This window comes from Electrophorus electricus, chromosome 4 (assembly GCF_013358815.1).
Source record: "Electrophorus electricus isolate fEleEle1 chromosome 4, fEleEle1.pri, whole genome shotgun sequence".
Taxonomy (NCBI): Eukaryota; Metazoa; Chordata; class Actinopteri; order Gymnotiformes; family Gymnotidae; genus Electrophorus; species Electrophorus electricus.
The window spans coordinates 23,714,688-23,734,503 of record NC_049538.1 but is presented as its reverse complement, the minus strand read 5'-3'; the positions used below and the strand labels follow the sequence as shown (position 1 = coordinate 23,734,503).

The following is a 19,816-nucleotide window of genomic DNA, read 5'->3' as shown; positions in this document are numbered from 1 at the left end:
TATATTGTCCATTCCCGGAATTATATAGATTGCTTGTCGTTCATGCTCTTTTCACCGGGAAACCTTTTTCTTTTTTCCTCTCGCAGGCTCGGACATATTGACAAATGTGTTTGCTTGTGCAGACACTGCAGAGGCTCAGATCTTTCTTTCAAAGATTTCCAATACGAATTCTACTCTACTGTGTAGAGTAGAGAATTTACTCAGAATTCTCAAAGAAAATGTTATTTTCAGAGATTTTCATACATTTTACAGGAAGGCCTTATCTAATTATGGTAGGCAGATGTGATTGAATCAAAACTTTATATATATATATATATATATTATATATATATATATATATATATATATATATATATATATATATATATATATATATGATATGGAGTAAGCTTCTCTAATTATTTTAAGGCTTTCACACAAGCTTTGTATAAAAAGAAGCAGGATCTGAACATTGTTCTGATTAGATAATCCAGTGCATTTGAAATGATGAGAGTGGGGCTGCATTAAGTCAGTGTTACTCTAACTTCTCCCATTGCTATTTTAATTATTTGTAGACCAGTCAAAGCAGACTGGTTGAGGTTTCTGTTGGCCAACCTGTTGGGGATGCAGAAGAAAGGAAGGGCAGATTGCCTTTTGAGTCTGGCCTCCTCACATTCATATATATCAGACACTCGTATATATATCAGACCTTGTATATATATCAGACCTTGTATATATATCAGACCTTGTATATACATCAGACACTCGTATATATATCAGACCTTGTATATATATCAGACACTCGTATATATATCAGACCTTGTATATATATCAGACCTTGTATATATATCAGACACTCATATATATATCAGACCTTGTATATATATCAGACCTTGTATATATATCAGACACTCGTATATATATCAGACCTTGTATATATATCAGACCTTGTATATATATCAGACACTCGTATATATATCAGACCTTGTATATATATCAGACCTTGTATATATATCAGACACTCGTATATATATCAGACCTTGTATATATATCAGACCTTGTATATATATCAGACCTTGTATATATATCAGACACTCGTATATATATCAGACCTTGTATATATATCAGACACTCGTATATATATCAGACCTTGTATATATATCAGACACTCGTATATATATCAGACCTTGTATATATATCAGACCTTGTATATATATCAGACACTCGTATATATATCAGACCTTGTATATATATCAGACACTCGTATATATATCAGACCTTGTATATATATCAGACCTTGTATATATATCAGACACTCGTATATATATCAGACCTTGTATATATATCAGACCTTGTATATATATCAGACCTTGTATATATAGTCATTTAAGAGTTAAGGTAACTTAGAAAGCATTGGAGGTGAGTAGAGGAGGAAAGTGAGGGCACGTTCTGACTGCTGACACTGCTGGAATCATTGAGGAGAGCAGCGGTCTTGAGGGAAAGGAGAAAAAAACTGCTAGGGCAGCCTTCTTTAGTGGTCGCGTTAAGTTTGTGAAGACCTTATTTAGTAAGGAGAACTCTGGGAGGTTAAAAGTTGGAAAAAGGACTTAGAGGAGCATTTTGATGCTGAACAGAATAAAGAAAAGGAGCTGGAATTGGCAGCAGACATCCACCAGTGGATGACAGGAAAATGGATGTCAGCCCACCAAAGTTGAGTGGAGTTCAGGACATGGTGTGTCTAGCAAAGGCAGGTTCTGCACCAAGACCTAATGGAGTCATGTATGAAAATACACCTCAGGTCTTGAAGGTTTTATGGAAGATGATGGTCAAGTGTGGAAGAAAGGAATTATCCCAAAGGATTGGAGAAGAACAGGGGGTATTCTTATTCCAGAAGAGTTCAAGTTCAAGTTCAAGTTTGGTTTATTCGTCACGTACATAGTCATACACAGTATAACGCGCAGTGAAATGGTGGAATAGTGAAATGGTGAAATAGTGAAAAGAGAAGGTGAAATAGTGAAAAGAGAAGGATTCTGTGGGTAGTGAACAGTTTTGGCCTATGAGTTCTTCTTATGGGATAATTTGGGATTTTGCATAGGTTTACTAGGCTGCTTAAAGCTTATTTTGAAAGTATTCATGTTACGCCTATGCAGTGATTAGTAATGGGTTGTTGTAAATTCACTGTTAGAGTTTGCAATGGCGATGCAGCTGATAATTAGAGCGTCTAAATGAGATGTAGGCGGGGAGAGAGTGTATGAGTGGTGGTGCAGTTAGTCAAAAGTGCATTAGAGCATAGGGATGTGATCACCTATGTGCAAAGCAGAAGAACAGGGTTTGGGTCAGGTGATTTGTGGAAGGCATTTAATAAGGCTACATCACCTGAGAAAAGATGAATGTTTACTAGTTTTGTTTGCAAACAGGAAAAGGAAAACACATAGTGCAACAGGAGCATCACAAGAAAATCAAGACCAGGGACTTATTTGGGACAATCTAGAGAAGTGGAGAATCATCTGGTGAGAGTTGGGGTGATGGATTTGTGGAATAAAATTGCTTGGAGTGAGTTATGACATCCTTCCAAGCCTGCAAAAACCTTGGACAGTGGATAGGTGAAGATCCTAGTGTATTGCTTTAACTATGCTGGTGTTGTACTCTGAATTAACAATTACATTTGAGATTGCAGCTGATGAAGCTTTTGAAAGGAAAAAGCTGAAGTATGCAGACTTGGTAGCTGAGGTGAGACAACTGGGTGGTCAGTGTATATAAGGCCAGTAGAGATAAGAATTTGCTAAGGAATTTGTAGTCAAGTCTGCCATTTCTTTGCTTATGTATTTTGGTTTTAGACAATGTAAACTAAGGGTAGCTGTGAATTAATTATCAGAAGTAACTGAAAGGCCTAGTCAGTGTTTGTGGATGTGAACACAGGCAATTTGGGGAAATGCATTATAAACGTGGAAAGTGAGGTAATGAAAAGAGTGTTTACAGAAAAAAAAGCGTTTAAACATTTAATTAGAAATATTGATAACATAAAATATAAAGTATTAGAGAGATTTTGTATCTGTATAAAATGATCTGTGTTACAGAGCAGAGGCCTCTGTAGAGGCCTCTGTAGAGGCCTTTTGCAAAGGACCAAAGGACTCTGGGTAAGCCTTTGTAGTGTAAACTACATCATCCCTCCACCAGGCACAGGATGGTACTTGCAAATGTAAGATGTAAGACACTTTACACAGTCATTAAAAAAAAAGTCTCCTATTAGAATGTAAAGGTACCAAACTCCAACTTGTATAAGTATTAAATATCAATTTGCATAATGGTAAATGATGTATGCATTGGACATAATGGTGGAAACATCAAAGATCAATATATAAACAAGGTGGGGCAATTATGCAAAAATTAATATTATTATAAATTAATATTAAAAATTAAACTCCTGTGTAGCCATTAGACAGTCTCTGGAGGGTGCCTCAAATACATGTTCTATTTAACTTGCTATAAAGGACAGGACAAGCTATTATCAACTAATTCTTGAATCTGCATCTTTATTTTCTTTTTGAATTTACAAATTTAAAGCCAGTAAATTGGGAATTTAGGAACGACAAAAAGCTGAGGTATTTAGTGTTTCAGGTACATGGCCTGGGGTCTGGGCAGGTGAGTGGACTGTGTAATGTCATTGTGTAATATGATAGATCCAGATGGATCCAGTGGCACTGAGCATGCACTGAGGCCATTATGGATTTTACGGGTTAGGAAGTGATTGTTTGCATCGGGACAGCACAGTGGATAAGTATAGGGAGATGAACATGTTTGCAGTTGGTGTACTGCAAAAGCCCATATGGAACTGAGCAGACATTAATGATATCAGTGGGGCTGGGTATGGTCTTGGTCACCAGGGAGGCCAGTGTAGGTTTACGTTTAAAGAGGTGAGCTTGGAGCATGGTGGGGCTGCAATGCTGGCCTCACTGTTGAGTCTTCTGGGGGTAAAGTGAATTATGGATAAAATACTGAAAAATGTAATAGAAAGAATATAGAAGTGTAACTCAAAAGTTTTCCCAATGGTGATAGAAGCACTTGGAGCTGGGATCCCAAGAAGGAATGACTCTAGTGGATCACAAGTATGATGACACTGATCCCAGTCCAGAATGGTACAATCCTAGGAATTGTGAAAATACTGTAAAAAGATATATGGGAACTATATTTTATCATTACATTTTTATATTTAGAATTATTTATATTATACTTATACTATAAATAGAATTGATATTGTTTAGTTATCCTTCTAAGATAACATTAATATAGCTATGAACAGTATCGGTAATTCAGGTTAGCTATACTTACTACTACTGATGACTACTAGATAAGTGGCACTGACTACTTGAATTACCACAGCTACTACTATTAATATCGATTATCCTATCAGTATTTAGGTAATATAGGAATAGAAAGGCATAGCTTTAAAAGTCAAATCATTTGAAATTTTCTTCCATTGTATCATCATAAAGTCTCCACACAGTATTCAGGATAGTACTCAAAATAAAATATCCTTTTAGAGAGATATATCATTTTAAATATTGACTAACCTATGTTAGTATACTAACATGTAGCATATATAACTTTGCATGGCTTACATGGCCTTGTTAGTTCTGGTTTAATACTGGGCTGTTTCACTGGGTCCTGATATTGATTTCACCAGTCTGAAGTTGAAGTGTCCCTGCGTCACTATTGTAGAGTCACTGCAATGGCCTTAAGCTGTGCTGTGCTTCCACCCCAGTGCTGTATTCCACAAACTAACAATGACCTGACTGAAGTTTTTAGCATGGCCACTGTATGTACATTTACAGCATTTATCTGATGTTTTTATCCTTTTAAGATTACAATTATGACTGACTACAACTTGAGCAATTGAAGGTTAAGGGCCTTGGCCAGGGGCCCATCAGTGGTATTATGGTATTATTGCTGTATTAATACTGTATTGTATTATTTGCACTCGCGTAGTGTGTTGTCTGTTGTACTTGTTTTGTGTTGCACCATTGTTTCATTTTGCTGTACACTTGTATATAGCTGAAATGACAATAAAGCCTTTTAAACTTTTATAACTTGGCAGTGGTGGGACTTGAATTGGCAACCTTCCTATTACAGGATTACCTTAACCACTGAGCTACCACTGCCCCATGTAGCAGTACGTTAACCAGTAGGCATTAGTTCTTGAAACAGTTTGACACGTACTCCTGATGCAATGTCCATGTTCTTTTACTGCTTGCTGTTGGTAAAAGATAAATCTGCAAAGGTGAGTATGCTTGCTTTATCCCTCCTTTCGCATTGCTCCCGGTGACCTTCTTGCATCCCTCTACTGCTGAACCCCTATCTGGAAATGAGTCCCAAGAATAGGAAAACTATATTCAAGAGGCTTTTTAAAAGGGTAATGAGAGCAGACTGGAACCCTGCATCTACCAGAGAGGTCTCAGTTCTATGACTTTAAAATACTGGCACCTTTTCAGTGCTTGGTAATGCATTTAAGATGCTCAATGCCCCATCTGCTACCTGTCTTTTGTGAACATGTTGAGACTTGTTGAGCCAATGTGTCACATATATATTGATACATTGGTTTATTTCCAGAGTATGCCCAAACATTTGGTCTATCCTGCAATATCTCCCAGACAGCCATCTGTATGTTAAACCTGAAAAGTGTCCTTTTCACCAGTTGTCCATGTCTCCTTCTTCGGGTAAGTGATGAGCACGGAGGAAAGGTGAATGGAGAAGAATAATGTCCAACCTTCTCTATGGACAAGAAGCTTCACTTTGACTTTTGAATGAATCGTAATATTAGCTATTAGTCATAGCACAAAAATAGCTTTTGTAGACATAAAAAATGCAGAAGTGAGAATGTGTTGAAGTGAAAAAATGATAGACTGTAGAGGGGTGGAAAGGGGAGGAAGTGGCATTTGAAGTATAAAAACGCTAAAGATATTTGTAATTTCTCTTAGGTGACTAATAATTACTTACTCATTACCCTGTGGCCATTTAGTCATTCTTAAACTCATTAACTTTGACTGAAACTGCCCACCCATTTATTCTTTCTTTCATTCTCTGTCTCTCTCTTTCTCTCTTTGACTATAAACAGAGTTATCTAGAATTCTTTCATTCTTTCCCCTGCTACGGTGGAATTCCAAGTAGCTGACCATTAAAATTCCTCCTCATTTAATGCATAAATATCCTCCCCCCTGTGTCTTTAAATATGTTTGACAGAAACCTAACACACGATGGTGAGAAGTGATAAGGAAAGTGATAAAACATCTGAGTATGGTCAACAATCTGTCTATAGTGGCATGTTTTGAGCTGCTGTATTTCCGCCATAATGGCTTTGCTTTGCAAATGAGCCATAATTTCAGTTGGGGGGGGGGGGGGGGGGGAATCCCCTGGACTTTCCAGATGTACCAAGGTGTTCACAGCCCCATTGTGCCTCAATATGAATGAACAAATTGATTTGTGTCACTGGATGTTAAAGTCAGTAGGTTTGAGAACTACAAGAAGACCCTTTTATTAATCCTGATGCATCATTTTGGCAGATCCCTATAATGTCAAATGCACGAGCATTTGCATAGATATCAGCTCTTCAGTCTTCAGTATTTGGTTTGGACTCGATTAGCAGTAATTAAATGTTTTCTCATTCAGACTTTTTCTTTTTCTTTTTTGTTAAGCTTTTTGTTAAATTTGTACTTTTTAGAAGATTTTATATATATATATATATAGCGTGTGTATGTGTATGTGTGTGTGTGTGTGTGTGTGTGTGTGTGTGTGTGTGTGTGTGTGTGTATATATATATATATATATATATATATATATATATATATATAAAATAATTTATTTATGTATTTATTTATTTATTTTTACAAATTCCTTCATCATATTCTCTATATCATACTGTGGAAACTAGTGACCTATTGATAGAAAGATGCATGTGAGCAGCCAACCATTCCAAAAACATGTTAGACAGTTCTGGACAGACAGTGAGTCTGGATGGGCAGGCTTGTGCCAGAGATCACGTTTAAATTGTGGCATAGAAATGACAATTCAATTTCACCTTTTGACCAATTTCGACCTTTTATTAAATAATTTGATTCATATTACCTTGAACATGGCCACACACCATATTTAACCCCCAATTTATCCATGACATTACAAAAAATACATGACAATAACATACCCCCCCAAAGTTCTTCATATCAATGTTTATTCATATCAGTGTTTATTTATTAATTTGTGTATCTTAATTAGCTTGTCACTAACTACTTGTATTCTAAATATCAGTGTTACCCAATAAAACGAGAAAGAAAGTTTAATTGTCTGCATTCAGAATTTAGTACTTCTCAGAATATCTGTTATATCCAATGTATCCCACAGACAAAATTCACAGAATTAAACAATTTGTTAACGATTCACACACGTGAATTCAACATTCTTGGCGTTAGATAACTGCAGTTATTAGTAATTTCTGTCAGAACAAAAACAAAAATCCTGAGTATTAGCACTTATGTCATGCATAGGGGAAATCTACTCCTTTCTCACGCCGGCGGTTTGTGTAGGAGTTCTTGGATAAAAAGGACGCTTGAGGGTTCGAAACTGGCACTGGCCAGTACGTAAAAACTTCGCAAAAGGTAAGTCTGCAGGTAGAGAGCCTCAATCATTGGCGCGACTGAATTGTTAGAGGTACAAAATGAGCATTCACTGCGGGAGATCAGTGGTTACAGATAATATTGTATTCTTCGCGTACTTTATAATTCTAAAATATTTTTGGCTATGGTTGGGATACTTCTTTAGTAATAATTTTAAATATAATTATTTTTCAAGAATGATGAAGGGTAAGATACCGTAACCCCAAAATTATTGGTCTAACGGCTTGTTTCTCATACCACTGCATAATTTCTAATGTCTATATTTATTCTTTAGATGAGTTATACGTTGAAGTTAATCTCCCTTCTCTGCTTGTGCACCATGAGAGTGCCAGCTGTCGACACATTTCCTAAAAAATGTAAGAACATGCTCCGCATACATCGGCTATAAATGAACTATAGAGTCTGTATGCCTGATTGGTTTTCGACTTTGTGTTTGCGTATCTATTTCCGTGTTTTTGAATGCGAAGTCACATTAGGCGAGAGACGTGGCAGCGTTACACTGAACTGTCACACAGCCACTGAGCTACCTGTGATATGGAAGCATGGAAATGTCAAGCGACCTGAGAATGGCACGAAGCTGACCCTTCACGACTTTGATGCTGACCTAACTGGGAACTACACCTGCGGGTACAATGATGAAGTCTTGCATTACACGTACATCCTGCTCGACGTATCTAAGGACATTCCCGGTGAGTGAGTGGACCGTACACCCTAATCAATTCAACTGTTTACATAATCCATGCCATCATAAAATAAATGATAACAGAAGAAATATGAATACTAACCACAACAGATCTATTTGTCAGACCAGTCTATAAGTGTTATTGCTGTAGAGTAGGCTTCTTGAAAGCCGTGGTTAAAAATGGAATTAAAAATGTAACAAATATAAATCCTAAGAACTAACTATTCTTGAACAGAATTAAATGCTCTTCTCTAGTATATGTAGCATCATAATATACTAATCTAATAAAGAAAAACTGCTTCTTGGCTTCCCCCCAGGAAATAGAATATTAAAAGATAAGCATATACAAATATGTGGGTTAATTACAATATGATAATATCTAGCAGCATCTTAGGCTTCCATGAAAGAGGCAATCAGCATATTCCCCCTCGGTGAGTGGCGCATTTCACATATGACTGGCATGTGCCGAGTTAAACATAATTTCATTTTACCTCAGTGTCAGCAAACCACAACTTGCTGCTAGACAAGCTTTAATTCAGCTTGTACTCAAATTAGAGCACTGCCATTGTTAAAAATGGGGGAGGGCCGTTAAGTACTGAATAATGAATTGCAAGTATTATTTTGCTTAGTTCTTGTTTTAATTCAATTTAACAACACTTTATGAATGACTTAATTTCTCGTAGGCTCACATATTACATGTACATCTGAAACGTTCAACTGCAGCTACAGCATTTCCTGTAGAATGAACATATCAGGCTTCTATGATTTCAGACTTCGTAATGAACGGTATGACACAAAAAAAATCACACATACAAACAAAATAAATAAATACTTTTCTATCTATCTATCTATCTATCTATCTATCTATCTATCTATCTATCTATCTATCTATCTATCTATCTATCTATCTATCTATCTATCTATCTATCTATCTATCTATCTATCTATCTATCTATCTAAACGAGAGTTGCAATTACTTTCAATGGTCATATTACATACAACTTGTTCTCCCCTGCATAGACTCTTTTCACTTGAAATACGAGTTACAAACTGGTTTATCATTTTAGTCAAAAACGATTTGCCTTGCACTGAAACAGTGTATAAGTCAGTTAGAATGCTTTGAAACGCTTATTCGTAGTGGGCAGAAGTGAAAGAGCAGAGTTTCAAATACCTGCAATGTGCACATTGCAAACAGGTTGTTTGCAGTTGGATAAACTCTTTTCACTTGAAATATGTGTTTTCTTAACATATTGTAAGTTATTCACTTTGGTTAAAAACAATAAGTATTGCTCTGAAATGGTGTATAAGCCGATTACATTGCATGGAAACGCTGTTTCGTTGTGGTTAGAGGTGTAAAAACAGAGTTGCAATTACTTTCAATTGTCATATTACAAACAACTTGTTCTCTCTCTCTCTCTCTCTCTCTCTCTCTCTCTCTCTCTCTCTAGGGATAATAACAGTTGGGTGCAGCCTTCTAAAGATGGTGTCTTTTACCTGATGCACTCCACCAATCCTTATGCGGAAGAGAAAACACGTCTGGTGGTGGTAGGGGAAGCCATTTCATCTTCAGGCTACTATGTTAGAACCAGCCACAGTTTCTATCTCCGAGACATCAGTGAGTGTATAGAGTGCTTGAGGGTGACCTCTCTTTTCTGTGACCCTCATGGCTGTGCTTGGCTAAATCTGACCACTGCTGGGTTTGTCTCTATAGTTAAGCCTGGCTGTCCTAAATTCTCTGTGGCCAAAGGGGTGGTTGATCTAACTCCTCCAGACACCTGGGCCTCACCCTCAAGTTACTACCCTCTTGAAAATGAAATTCAGTGCCAGTGGCGAAGCAATGGAGAGGTACTACTCTCTCTCTTTCCCACACAAACACACCGCATAAGCACATAAATATATGCATAACACATCCTTAACCTGAATGTACTTCTTTGATCTTGCAGACAAATACCTGCAATTTGGTCAATGGCAAGCATGTGCCAGAGGATGTCAGCAAGCTGAGGGTTCGCTGCCGAGACCCGCTTCTCCTCTCTCAGTGGAGTGAATGGACACCATGGAAAAATGTATCTCACTAATAGTCACTTCTACATCCACTCTTCCTTTCTGTCTCTTACCTTGCTGTCCCCCTCCATCTCTGAATACCCCCTTTTATATATGTGTTTTTGTGTGAGTGTGCATTGCACATATGCATTTATATACACTGTTTTTGTCCTATTAAAAGTCTTTTTTTCATATCCTGTCTATTTATTCCTGTTCATATGAGAACATTAATGAATCCTTATTTCTCTGTTCAGTTATAAAGCATTATACAGATTTATTTCTATTACAGATATGCAGCAGAACAGACTAATTAATAAATAGCTAATTCATGAAATGTAAGAAGAGTGAGGTACCATGTACCTAAAACAATCTCAAATTAGTTATCTCCTAAATTCAACTGAAACAATTTTAACATTTAGCAAGATTGCTAATTTGATATTCTTCTGTATTTCAGAAGGATGCTTTTGTTTTTAAAAGAGTTTAAATGATTTAGAGGAAAAGTAAATGTCATATTAGAACTGCATCAGTGAGCTTGTGATTCCTCACCAGAGCAAAGTGTCGAAAAAAAGAGGTTTGTGTATATGTTCAGACCCCTAGAAATGTACAAGATGTGTCTTTTTCTCCTTAGGTTTGTAAAAGAAGAAAGAACAAGAAAAGAACTAAACAGAATAAGGCTAAGAGAAAAAGGCTGTCACAGCAGGAAATGACACCAAATTTAATATGATGGATTTCTTCTTCTTGTTCCTCACTGTTATTTTTCAGTAATGAAAAGCTTTATTTTTCTTCAAGGAACCTTAAGAATCTACAATGTTTTAACTGGGGATTCAATCAAATGAGTGGTTCTTCTGGGAATTTGTATTGCTTTTGCCAGGGTGAAAGTAAAACCAGTCACTGTATGATCACATCAATTCATTTTGTGCATTGATCCACACTGCTCTGCTACTGTTAGCAGTTGGGCCATTCCACCAAATAGGTACCATTTCTGTCCCAAAAACATTATATGTATAAATATGCATAAAATTAATTGTACAATAATTTTTTTTATTAAGCAACGTGACCTACACATTGGTGCAAGTGCAAATTTAAGATATATATTTTAAACAATAATAAAAACTACATACAACAATGAAAAAATATTTGTTACCTGTCCCTGCTCTCTAAGATGACAATTTACCATGAAATATAATCATTAAAATAGTTTAGAATTTTTTTTTACATTGTTGTATATCCCAATTATTCTTTGTATAAATGTTTGTCACCAAGAAATCCATGTTGTAATTAAAAGACACATTTTAGTCATGCCCCGAAGTTTTCACTCATTACCCAGACACATTCCCCCTTCTTAAATATTTGGTCACATTTTAATCAGGAATACATCATCTAGATTGATCTAAGGCCACGGGAAGACTAAAAATAAGTTTCTAATTTTTTATTTTTCTGTATATTTGATGACATTGTGACCAAGAAGGTCTTTCCTGACTGTACAAATATTACTTTGTGTTAAATTTCTAGAATGTGCACAAAGACCTCATGCTATTAGCATATTTCTGACAAAGACTAAAATTCTCTATTCAGCTAACTTCTCTGTGCTTCTGCATTAGTTTTCTTTCTCTCCTTGTGTGTCTATTACTGTTTTTGGATTGGGTTGATGCTCGTGTGTGATGGGGGACACATGCTGTCGCTGGAGAATGCTCTGTTCCTGTTCGTTTGGGTCAGCTGTGATAAACATCCAGTGGTTACTCTTCTGCTCTGCCTTATGGGAGTCCAGAAACGTATGAGCAGTGACCTCATACTCTTTACCAAATGGAGTCCTACATATATTTACACAGACCAACACACATTCACACACACAAATTAATCCAACAAAAAAGGATAGATAAGATCATCACTGAATTTCCTATATGAAATAATGAAAAACTAATGAATTTGTTTTCATTTTCTATGATCAAGATCATATGAAGAAAAGCCTGTCTTCCACTTATGTAGTAATGTTTGTAAAGTGGCCTTACCAGAGTACATGATTGGCTAGAGCAGCCAGGCACTGGTTGGTTTTGCAGTGGGAAATCAGCACCTTGGTATTCCCCTGTGGACACACAGTCCCCAGTGCATGTGCAATAAAACTTTCTGAGTGTGTTTTTGTGTGGTTATACATCAAAGATAAGTTTTGGAATTTTTTTTCTACACTTCATAAAGGCTCTGCTTTTGTACAGAATACCACTGTTTTACATCATTTACACAATATTACACAATATTTACACAATCTCACACAAAGTCCTGAGACTTCACATTTTCTTTTTCCTCACTAAAATGTGTGAAAAAAGAACAACCTATCTATGATTCCCAAGTTTCACAATGGAATTGTCACTGAATAACATTATTTTACAGGAATCATTTTACAGTCTTATTTGTGTAATATTTTGATCATTTGGCTACCCTTATTAAACAAACATATTTGAATGTGTTAGTGTAAGTGTCTGTCTGGGTCACTGTTTACCTGTACAGGGTAACCCTCATGTTCAAGACGCTCTTGGGGGTCAAAGTAAACCACCCTCCACCAGCAAAAGAACCCATGCTGCTCCACTAAGCTTACTTCTTGTTGACGAGACAACTTAGCACACTTCTCAAATGTTCTGAGATCACTGGCCAGGTAAAGCTAAATAAATATGCAAAAATCATATGTATATTTTGTTATACTTGGGAGGACACAAGTCAGAACCTTTACATATTTGGTCAATAATTTGTGGTCATTTTTATAAAAAATGTTCTCCAAAACTATCCAAAATCCACTTACAACTATAAAGAGCTAGGAAAGTTGTGAATGTTTTACAAAGTTGTGAACTTTTACAAAGTTATATTTTGAAGATGCAGACAATGTGTGCAAGTATATTGAAGCAATGCACCACCAAACTAAGACTTCTAAGAAACAACAAGAAAAAGCCTTAGAGCAGAATTCCCCTTTGAGACTGTAGCATGCGCACAATCTTTATGAAGATAATGATGAGCTTATCTCCTTTACTCATTTACCCCTCCAGCGAAGCCTGCTGTAGTTCTCAGGGCAAAGCTTTCCTCATATCTGAGCACCGTTCCATTGGAAGTTCCATCCACACTAAGCCACAGAAAGGGAAAAAGCTCATCAGGGTGAGTGTGTGTATGAGCATGTGTGTCTTTCTATAAATGGGTGCACTCATACCTGAGGCCTCTGTGTGTATGTCAGAGCATGGTTTGAATGTATTTGAAAATGATTACCTGGTAATGACAAAGGCATTCCTTACACAGGGCTTCAAACTGCTGGCTCCGCCCACCTGGCATGGTCCCTGAAGATACGGGTCAGTGTTTACTTGTGAATGTGACATCACATTGCTGAGGTCAGCAATGATGCTGAGGGTGCAGGGCTCATGTGGGTCAGACTTTGTTCCTTCAGTGTTTACCAGCATTACTGTATCTCCATAACGCAAAAATCCATCTTGTGACACAGTTAGATGCACCTGGGGAAAAATTAAATAAACTATATCTGTTTCTCTGGAATATTCTTTGTGTATTTTGAATATCTCTATATCTTCTTTATACAGACTAATCAGCCTGCAGTGTTGCTGTATAGCTACATGAACACAGGACAGGACATCTGTAATTACTGTGCCTCTGCACACACTGGAAAGAAACATGGCTCCTACTAACCCACCCTTCAAATGACAACACAGCAAATGACAATACAGCAAATGACTCAGCTAGCTGAGTCCTATGACCTCTGACCATAGGCAGAATGTCACAACTCAAATCTGAAAATTGCTGTAAAGTTCACCCCAGCATATTTAACATAGACCTGAAACAGATAAAATTACTTTGCATTATGCATAAGTGATGGGTCTCCAACTAAGGTCTCTTTTAATTAAGGTTATTGTAGCCTGCCCCCACTCCCCCAAAAAATACCAAAAATAAATAAACAAATATTGCCTATATAGCAGACTAAGAGCAACAGTGTTTCCCACTCCTGCTCTTGGGGTACACATTTGCAGTACACATTTTAAACAAAAGCCAGCTTGTTTATTGGCTTATCAGTTGAGTCAGGTGTACAGGTGTATGTAGGTAACTAGTAATAATCTTTTACAAATACTTATTCAGTCACCATACATTTGCCATCCGAACGACTGTGAGCTTTCTCTGGCTCTTAATAATTCTCAACCTCAGCAATAACTCCAGAGTAGATATTAATTCTATAGCTCTGATTTCAAATGAACATTCAGCCTGGAGTGATTGTTGGAATAGCTTTGCTGTTAGGTGACACAAACAATCCCAGTTTACTTTGAATTTTGCTTGATATTAAGATGGTTTGGGGATTATTCCAGGACAAAAATGTTCATTAATCATAAAAGGAGAACATGTCTCCGGATTCTCCAAAGTTCCCCATGCCCAGTCCAAGCAGTTAAGAAGCCATTGGATGTCGATCTACAGCTTTTTGTTGCTGCTGCTGTTTTGCTGCGCTGTAGCTGAACTAAAATGATCAACTTCTGTTCATTCCAGTGTTGTTCTCGCAGCACTACTTTGAAGCAAGCAAATGTATATGTATAGCATGTATATTTGAAAGTAAAAGGGTATGTATTACAGAATTTAGACAACATCTTGAGTTTTTTCCAGATTTACAGTCATTGTAAAGTCACTGAGCAATGTAGGACATTTTTATACAATCTTGAGAACTCTTGTATTACAAGAGTTTTGTTTTATTATACTAAAGTACAAAAATTAACTAATTAAACCAATTGCCAATTTCACAAAGGCACCACTGCATCAAAATGTGAAGTAGGCTATACTTAGAGATTCGAAAGCCATTTTTGTTACATTATATTTTGTTTACACACTTCTCCTTCTCCTGGCCAATACCTACATAGACAAAATACAATGCATTCATACACCATTGACTGCTGGTTCTTGCATTCAGAGCTTTGATTGCATATGTTCAAACCTGATATCAACATCCATCTCGAACAAAACATAACTGGACATCCGAGATGGATATCCTCCTTACTACCAGGGGAAAAAAGTCTGGTTGGAAGGCAATGAGCATACTGAAAACATTATATTTTTAAAATAAAAACATTTTTAAAAATAAAAATCTGTCTACTACAGTGGACATCTGAACACGCTACCTATGAAACTGAATCATAATCACAGTAAGTCAATCCCAAAGGAAATACAACGTTGTCAAGATTTATGATGAAAACTACCAACATCTGAGCTAATCTAGATGTAACTCTTTTCTAGTGTATGTCTAGTGTTTGTATTTTGATGTTATAAAGTTATGTTAATGGAGTAGGATATTTCAAAAAGCAATTCCCTTTCTTTGAAACACAGAGGAGGATCTTGCACTTTGTACACATCACATACGTTTTGCTGTTGCAACCAGACCTGTGACTCCTTGATGCATGCGTTTCATCCACAATCTTTGGGAGATGGATGGCCCCATAGTGTCTCAGCTGCATTTGGCTGAGGTTTCCACTTTTGACGTGGAGGAGTGGTAGTCATCTTCACTCTCACTGGAGATTCATACGTGGACCTGAGTAATCATCTGCTCACCAAGGAGAAATTTTAAATTCAAGGAACTTCAGTGGTTTCTTTCCCAGAACTTGGCAGTCAGTCTTATATTGAAGCCATGCATTGGTGATTGCCAAATCAAAAAAGTGGAAAATTGTATGCACTGTCCATTTCCAAGTGCGAGTGGCCATCCTATAGAAACTTAGCATCCTGTCGGCCATATCCACACCACCCATGTTTTTGTTGTACTCAGCAATTGCCACTGGCACCTGGACATACCTTCTCTCTTTCTTAGACCATCTAGTGCATGTGCCCTGTGGCTTAATGCCATAGGCAGAAGATGCCATGACCACTGGTTTGTTGTCAAACCACTTGATGACAGCAAGTTCAGGATCTCACCTGACCACCATCTCAGATGCCCCTCTTCCTTTCTTTTTGATGGCCTGATCACCTATAATGTTGCATTCCTTTGGAATTCTGTTCTTCATGATAGTTCCTGTACCTCCCAAGCCTTTCTCCATCATGGTGTGCAGGAGAATGACAGTTGTACAGAACCTGTCAAAAAACAGGTTGGTTCCTCTGGGAACAGTCTCTGCCAAATGAAGGACTGCTTGTTCTCCAATGCCCAATCCCTCTGTGACTCTAAAGGTGGTCTTACCTTGGTAAACCACAAAATCTAAGACCATACCACTTGGTGTGGCCAAGACAAACACCTTTAATCCGGTTGGGTATGGTTTGCCTGGTACATATTGGTGAATTGGGCAGCGACCAGTAAACGGAATCATTTGCTCATCAATGGACAATTTTCCTGTTGTAAGCTGATTTAAACATCCTTGCCTCACTTTGTTCAGAAGGGGCCTGACTTTCCACAAGAGGTCTCTGCTTTTGTCCTCATCTGAAATATCAAGGTCATTGACAATCCCTTCCTTCTCAGTTGAAAATACAGAGAACAAAATGTAGGTAATAAATACAAATGTCCACTGTGGAGGACATTTGATTAAACACTCTTCTATCATCGTAATATATTGTTATATTACTTTAAAATGGTTTAAGGAGATTAATATAAAACATGACAACATTTCAATTCAAAATTTGCTCAGTGATAACTAATAAGCACTTTTCTTCTTTCCATAAAAGCAGGTTGTGCTGATGGATGCCATTTTCTTTAAAGAGAAAGAGGAACTTGCCAAAACCCCACCCCCATAACATGCGGATCATTTAAAAGTTATAAATGTCCTCTTTAAAGAACAAAAGGAGCTAGCGTCGTAGTATGTTTGGTGTGGGAGATATTTAAGTCTAAATATGTACTGTAGAGAGGACAAAATTGAACTGCTGGTAGTCAGGAGGTTAAAGCTATTTACGCATGCCATTCCATGTCTAGAATATATCTTCACTTCTGACCACCTGTAATGGAATTCGTAAAACACTGCCTCGTTTGTCACTCATATCATGTAATCATTATTTATTTTCTGGCAGAGTAGCATAAAGGTGCGTGGCGTGCAGTGAGCGTGATATTTCATGGAGCGGGGAGGTTTTTATTCGTTCCAGTCCACTAGAGTAACAGATGGGATGGTTATTGTTTGCAGTTTTTGGGGAAAAACTTGGAGTTTATTGTTTTTGTAAACACAAAGTTTGCACCAGATAAGAGAATGATGGGTACGCTTAAAATATAGCTAGTTAATTAAGAAAGCTACGTACTATTTAGCCTACTGTACAAAAACATGCAGCTACATTAGTCAAATCTCATACAGGGAGATATACCTAGCTAGTCAACGTTAGTTTAACCTATTGTATCTAGCTATGGCCATGATAAATATAACCTCTACCAATTAAGTAGGCAATAATCAAAGGAAGCCGACCCGTTTGTTCTTGGAAACAGTTGGGTTTTGTTGTAACCTCGACATTTGTCATGTTTGCAAAATATAACTGCAGTTTTTTTTTCAGGTGTGAACTGTGAGTAACCCGGAGCGAAGTGTTCAGACGACGTCCTTCATTTTTACTCCGCTAAAACTGTTTTAATGTTATGCCCATAACACAGTTGACAGTAGGCGGTCATTCGTTGTCGGCGACACATTGTACACACAATAATTGTTATGTCGGCATGAGCATCCCTGACCATTTTCCAACGTCGTTTGTGCAATCAATTCAACATACATGTGCAAGATCCACTGGAGCCTGCAAACACCTTCACTTAGTACTGGACGACGGTTGTGATCAGATCAGCCGAAATGGACGTTTTTTTTAGGAGCGACTGCATCAAAAGTTGTTTAAGATAATTTAGTGGCGGGGAAACAGTTCATTATAATTTGGGCTGTTATATGCAGTCTGTTTCGTTCTGGGAAATCACCATTCCGTGACTGGCTACCACAAAGATGGCCTGACAGTTTTGTTAAATTAAAATGTTTTAAAATTCCAGCACATTCCATACTTTTCAATACATGGTAAAACTATCCCAAAACTGAAAAAAAACTGCAATTTACTATTTTATTACACTGTGAATTTTAATCATGCTACCTTGTGTGACGCTACTTCTTCAAATTGATAGGCTATTTTCAATAATAAAGACATCTTAAATACAGATCAGTGGTTGCTCAATTAACTGCGACGCTAATAAGATCTATTTAAATCAGCGTCCCCTGTCTGTGTGGAGGGGGTTTGAGCTCACGCATAATTATGAAGTATAATCGGGACAATAGAGGGCAGTCTAACAGTATCAAAAATATGCTGCATCTTTACGAAAGCCATTGAGACCAAGTGGAATGATTTTTTTTTTTTTAAAACAAGCCTAAAAAGGTTAAAATAACAGCATAATAACACGGTCCAATTGATTAGTAATTGTAGTGGACATTCAGACTAGTCATAACATTATATTCAAGGTTTTTGTTCAGCACATCATTCCTGCGTTCAATTAATCTTTGAGGGAAAATGCCATTTTGCGGGTTACTATTAAACTTTTATGTGATTTGAAGAAGAAAAACACACATAAAACAACTAAAGAAATAATTAAATTAAGTAAAACTGGACGGAGTTGCTTAACCTACTGGTTTCAGGATGTTTTGTCTCAACATGCCGGTCTTCTGAACTGTGAGCTGTCCCTTTTCTTTCCGATGGAGAAAATCTTTAAGGCTTTCCTGCAGAGACAACGCTGAGTTGTTGGTTCCGGGTTTTTAAACAAGAATTATTTTGTGTTGTGCGAGAACGACTTTATCATATTTTTGAGTAAAAGTGTATTATTTATGCGTTAAGATGTTTGAACAAACCTCTTCCAAAGTCGCATCTTCTCTCCAGTTTCCAACTCGCACGTTACGGTTGTAGGTCCGGACGTTGGCCATCTCAGTGTCTATAAATGTTCCTCGCTCAGTTTTTTTTGGGCTATCGATAGGCCGAAATGCCTTAGTATCTTTACTTACTATATATTTTGTACATTGCAGAAAACTTACATCTACAAGTTTTCTCGTATCGATAATAATAATTCATGAAATGTAATTCACATTCTAGTAGCTAGCTAGCTGACCAAGCAGTACAGGACACTTGTTTGCCGGTCTCCTTGGATACAAGACATGAGGGAGTTGTTAAAATCGCCAGCTGTCAATCATTTCAAATCATCACTCTAAGCTATGTTTGAGGAAACAAACAAGTAAATAAATAAAGCCCAGGCCACGAGTCTATACTGAATCATACACAATTTTATTTTCCTGTAACATTATTAGATTTTATGCAACAGAACCTGCAGGCTACCCACTAACAATCTAGTAAATTCATTTTTAAGTTTACTATGACATTGAATTATTTAGACTAATTAATTTTAAAAGGGTACAAACTCTAGGCTTTCCATATGACATTGAACATGGTATTTGGAGTACCAAATTAAATGCAAATGTGCCTGTGTGTCATGGTAAAATTTTGTATGGCTTATGATTGCAAT

At 37.0% G+C, this 19,816-nt stretch overlaps 2 protein-coding genes across 3 annotated transcripts; one reads left to right on the top strand and one right to left on the bottom strand.

The window, feature by feature from the left end:
• Positions 1 to 7,602: 7,602 nt before the first annotated feature.
• si:dkey-88e18.2 (interleukin-12 subunit beta) lies at positions 7,603 to 11,182 on the top strand. The gene is made up of 8 exons (XM_027015123.2): positions 7,603 to 7,625; positions 7,918 to 7,999; positions 8,111 to 8,332; positions 9,009 to 9,111; positions 9,774 to 9,940; positions 10,037 to 10,170; positions 10,269 to 10,388; positions 10,994 to 11,182. Exons 2-8 carry the CDS (start codon positions 7,918 to 7,920, stop codon positions 11,087 to 11,089), a joined length of 924 nt encoding a protein of 307 aa, XP_026870924.2. The 5' UTR covers positions 7,603 to 7,625; the 3' UTR covers positions 11,090 to 11,182.
• Positions 11,183 to 11,491: 309 nt separating this feature from the next.
• Positions 11,492 to 19,426, bottom strand: cfap161 (cilia and flagella associated protein 161). 2 transcript variants are annotated; one of them, XM_027015122.2, is made up of 7 exons: positions 19,152 to 19,426; positions 18,933 to 19,022; positions 13,612 to 13,679; positions 13,390 to 13,471; positions 12,860 to 13,018; positions 12,375 to 12,448; positions 11,492 to 12,176 (listed from the first exon to the last, which is right to left on the bottom strand). In XM_027015122.2, the coding sequence occupies exons 1-7, from the start codon at positions 19,221 to 19,223 to the stop codon at positions 11,963 to 11,965; spliced, it is 759 nt and encodes a 252-aa protein (XP_026870923.2). In that variant the 5' UTR covers positions 19,224 to 19,426; the 3' UTR covers positions 11,492 to 11,962. The 2 variants fall into 2 exon arrangements, with proteins under 2 accessions (XP_026870923.2, XP_026870922.2); XM_027015121.2 differs by having other exon boundaries at positions 11,494 to 12,176; positions 13,612 to 13,850.
• Positions 19,427 to 19,816: the final 390 nt, after the last annotated feature.

Coding starts and splice junctions, on each gene's coding strand:
- cfap161 (XM_027015121.2), bottom strand. CDS start 19,223: ATGGCCAACGTCCGGACCTACAACCGTAACGTGCGAGTTGGAAACTGG. Junction 13,472..13,611: donor AATGCCTTTGTCATTACCAG/GTAATCATTTTC, acceptor TCTGTGGCTTAG/TGTGGATGGAACTTCCAATG. Junction 13,019..13,389: donor CAGCAGGCTTCGCTGGAGGG/GTAAATGAGTAA, acceptor ATATTTATTTAG/CTTTACCTGGCCAGTGATCT.
- si:dkey-88e18.2 (XM_027015123.2), top strand. CDS start 7,918: ATGAGTTATACGTTGAAGTTAATCTCCCTTCTCTGCTTGTGCACCATG. Junction 9,941..10,036: donor TTTCTATCTCCGAGACATCA/GTGAGTGTATAG, acceptor TTGTCTCTATAG/TTAAGCCTGGCTGTCCTAAA. Junction 10,171..10,268: donor AGTGGCGAAGCAATGGAGAG/GTACTACTCTCT, acceptor TTGATCTTGCAG/ACAAATACCTGCAATTTGGT.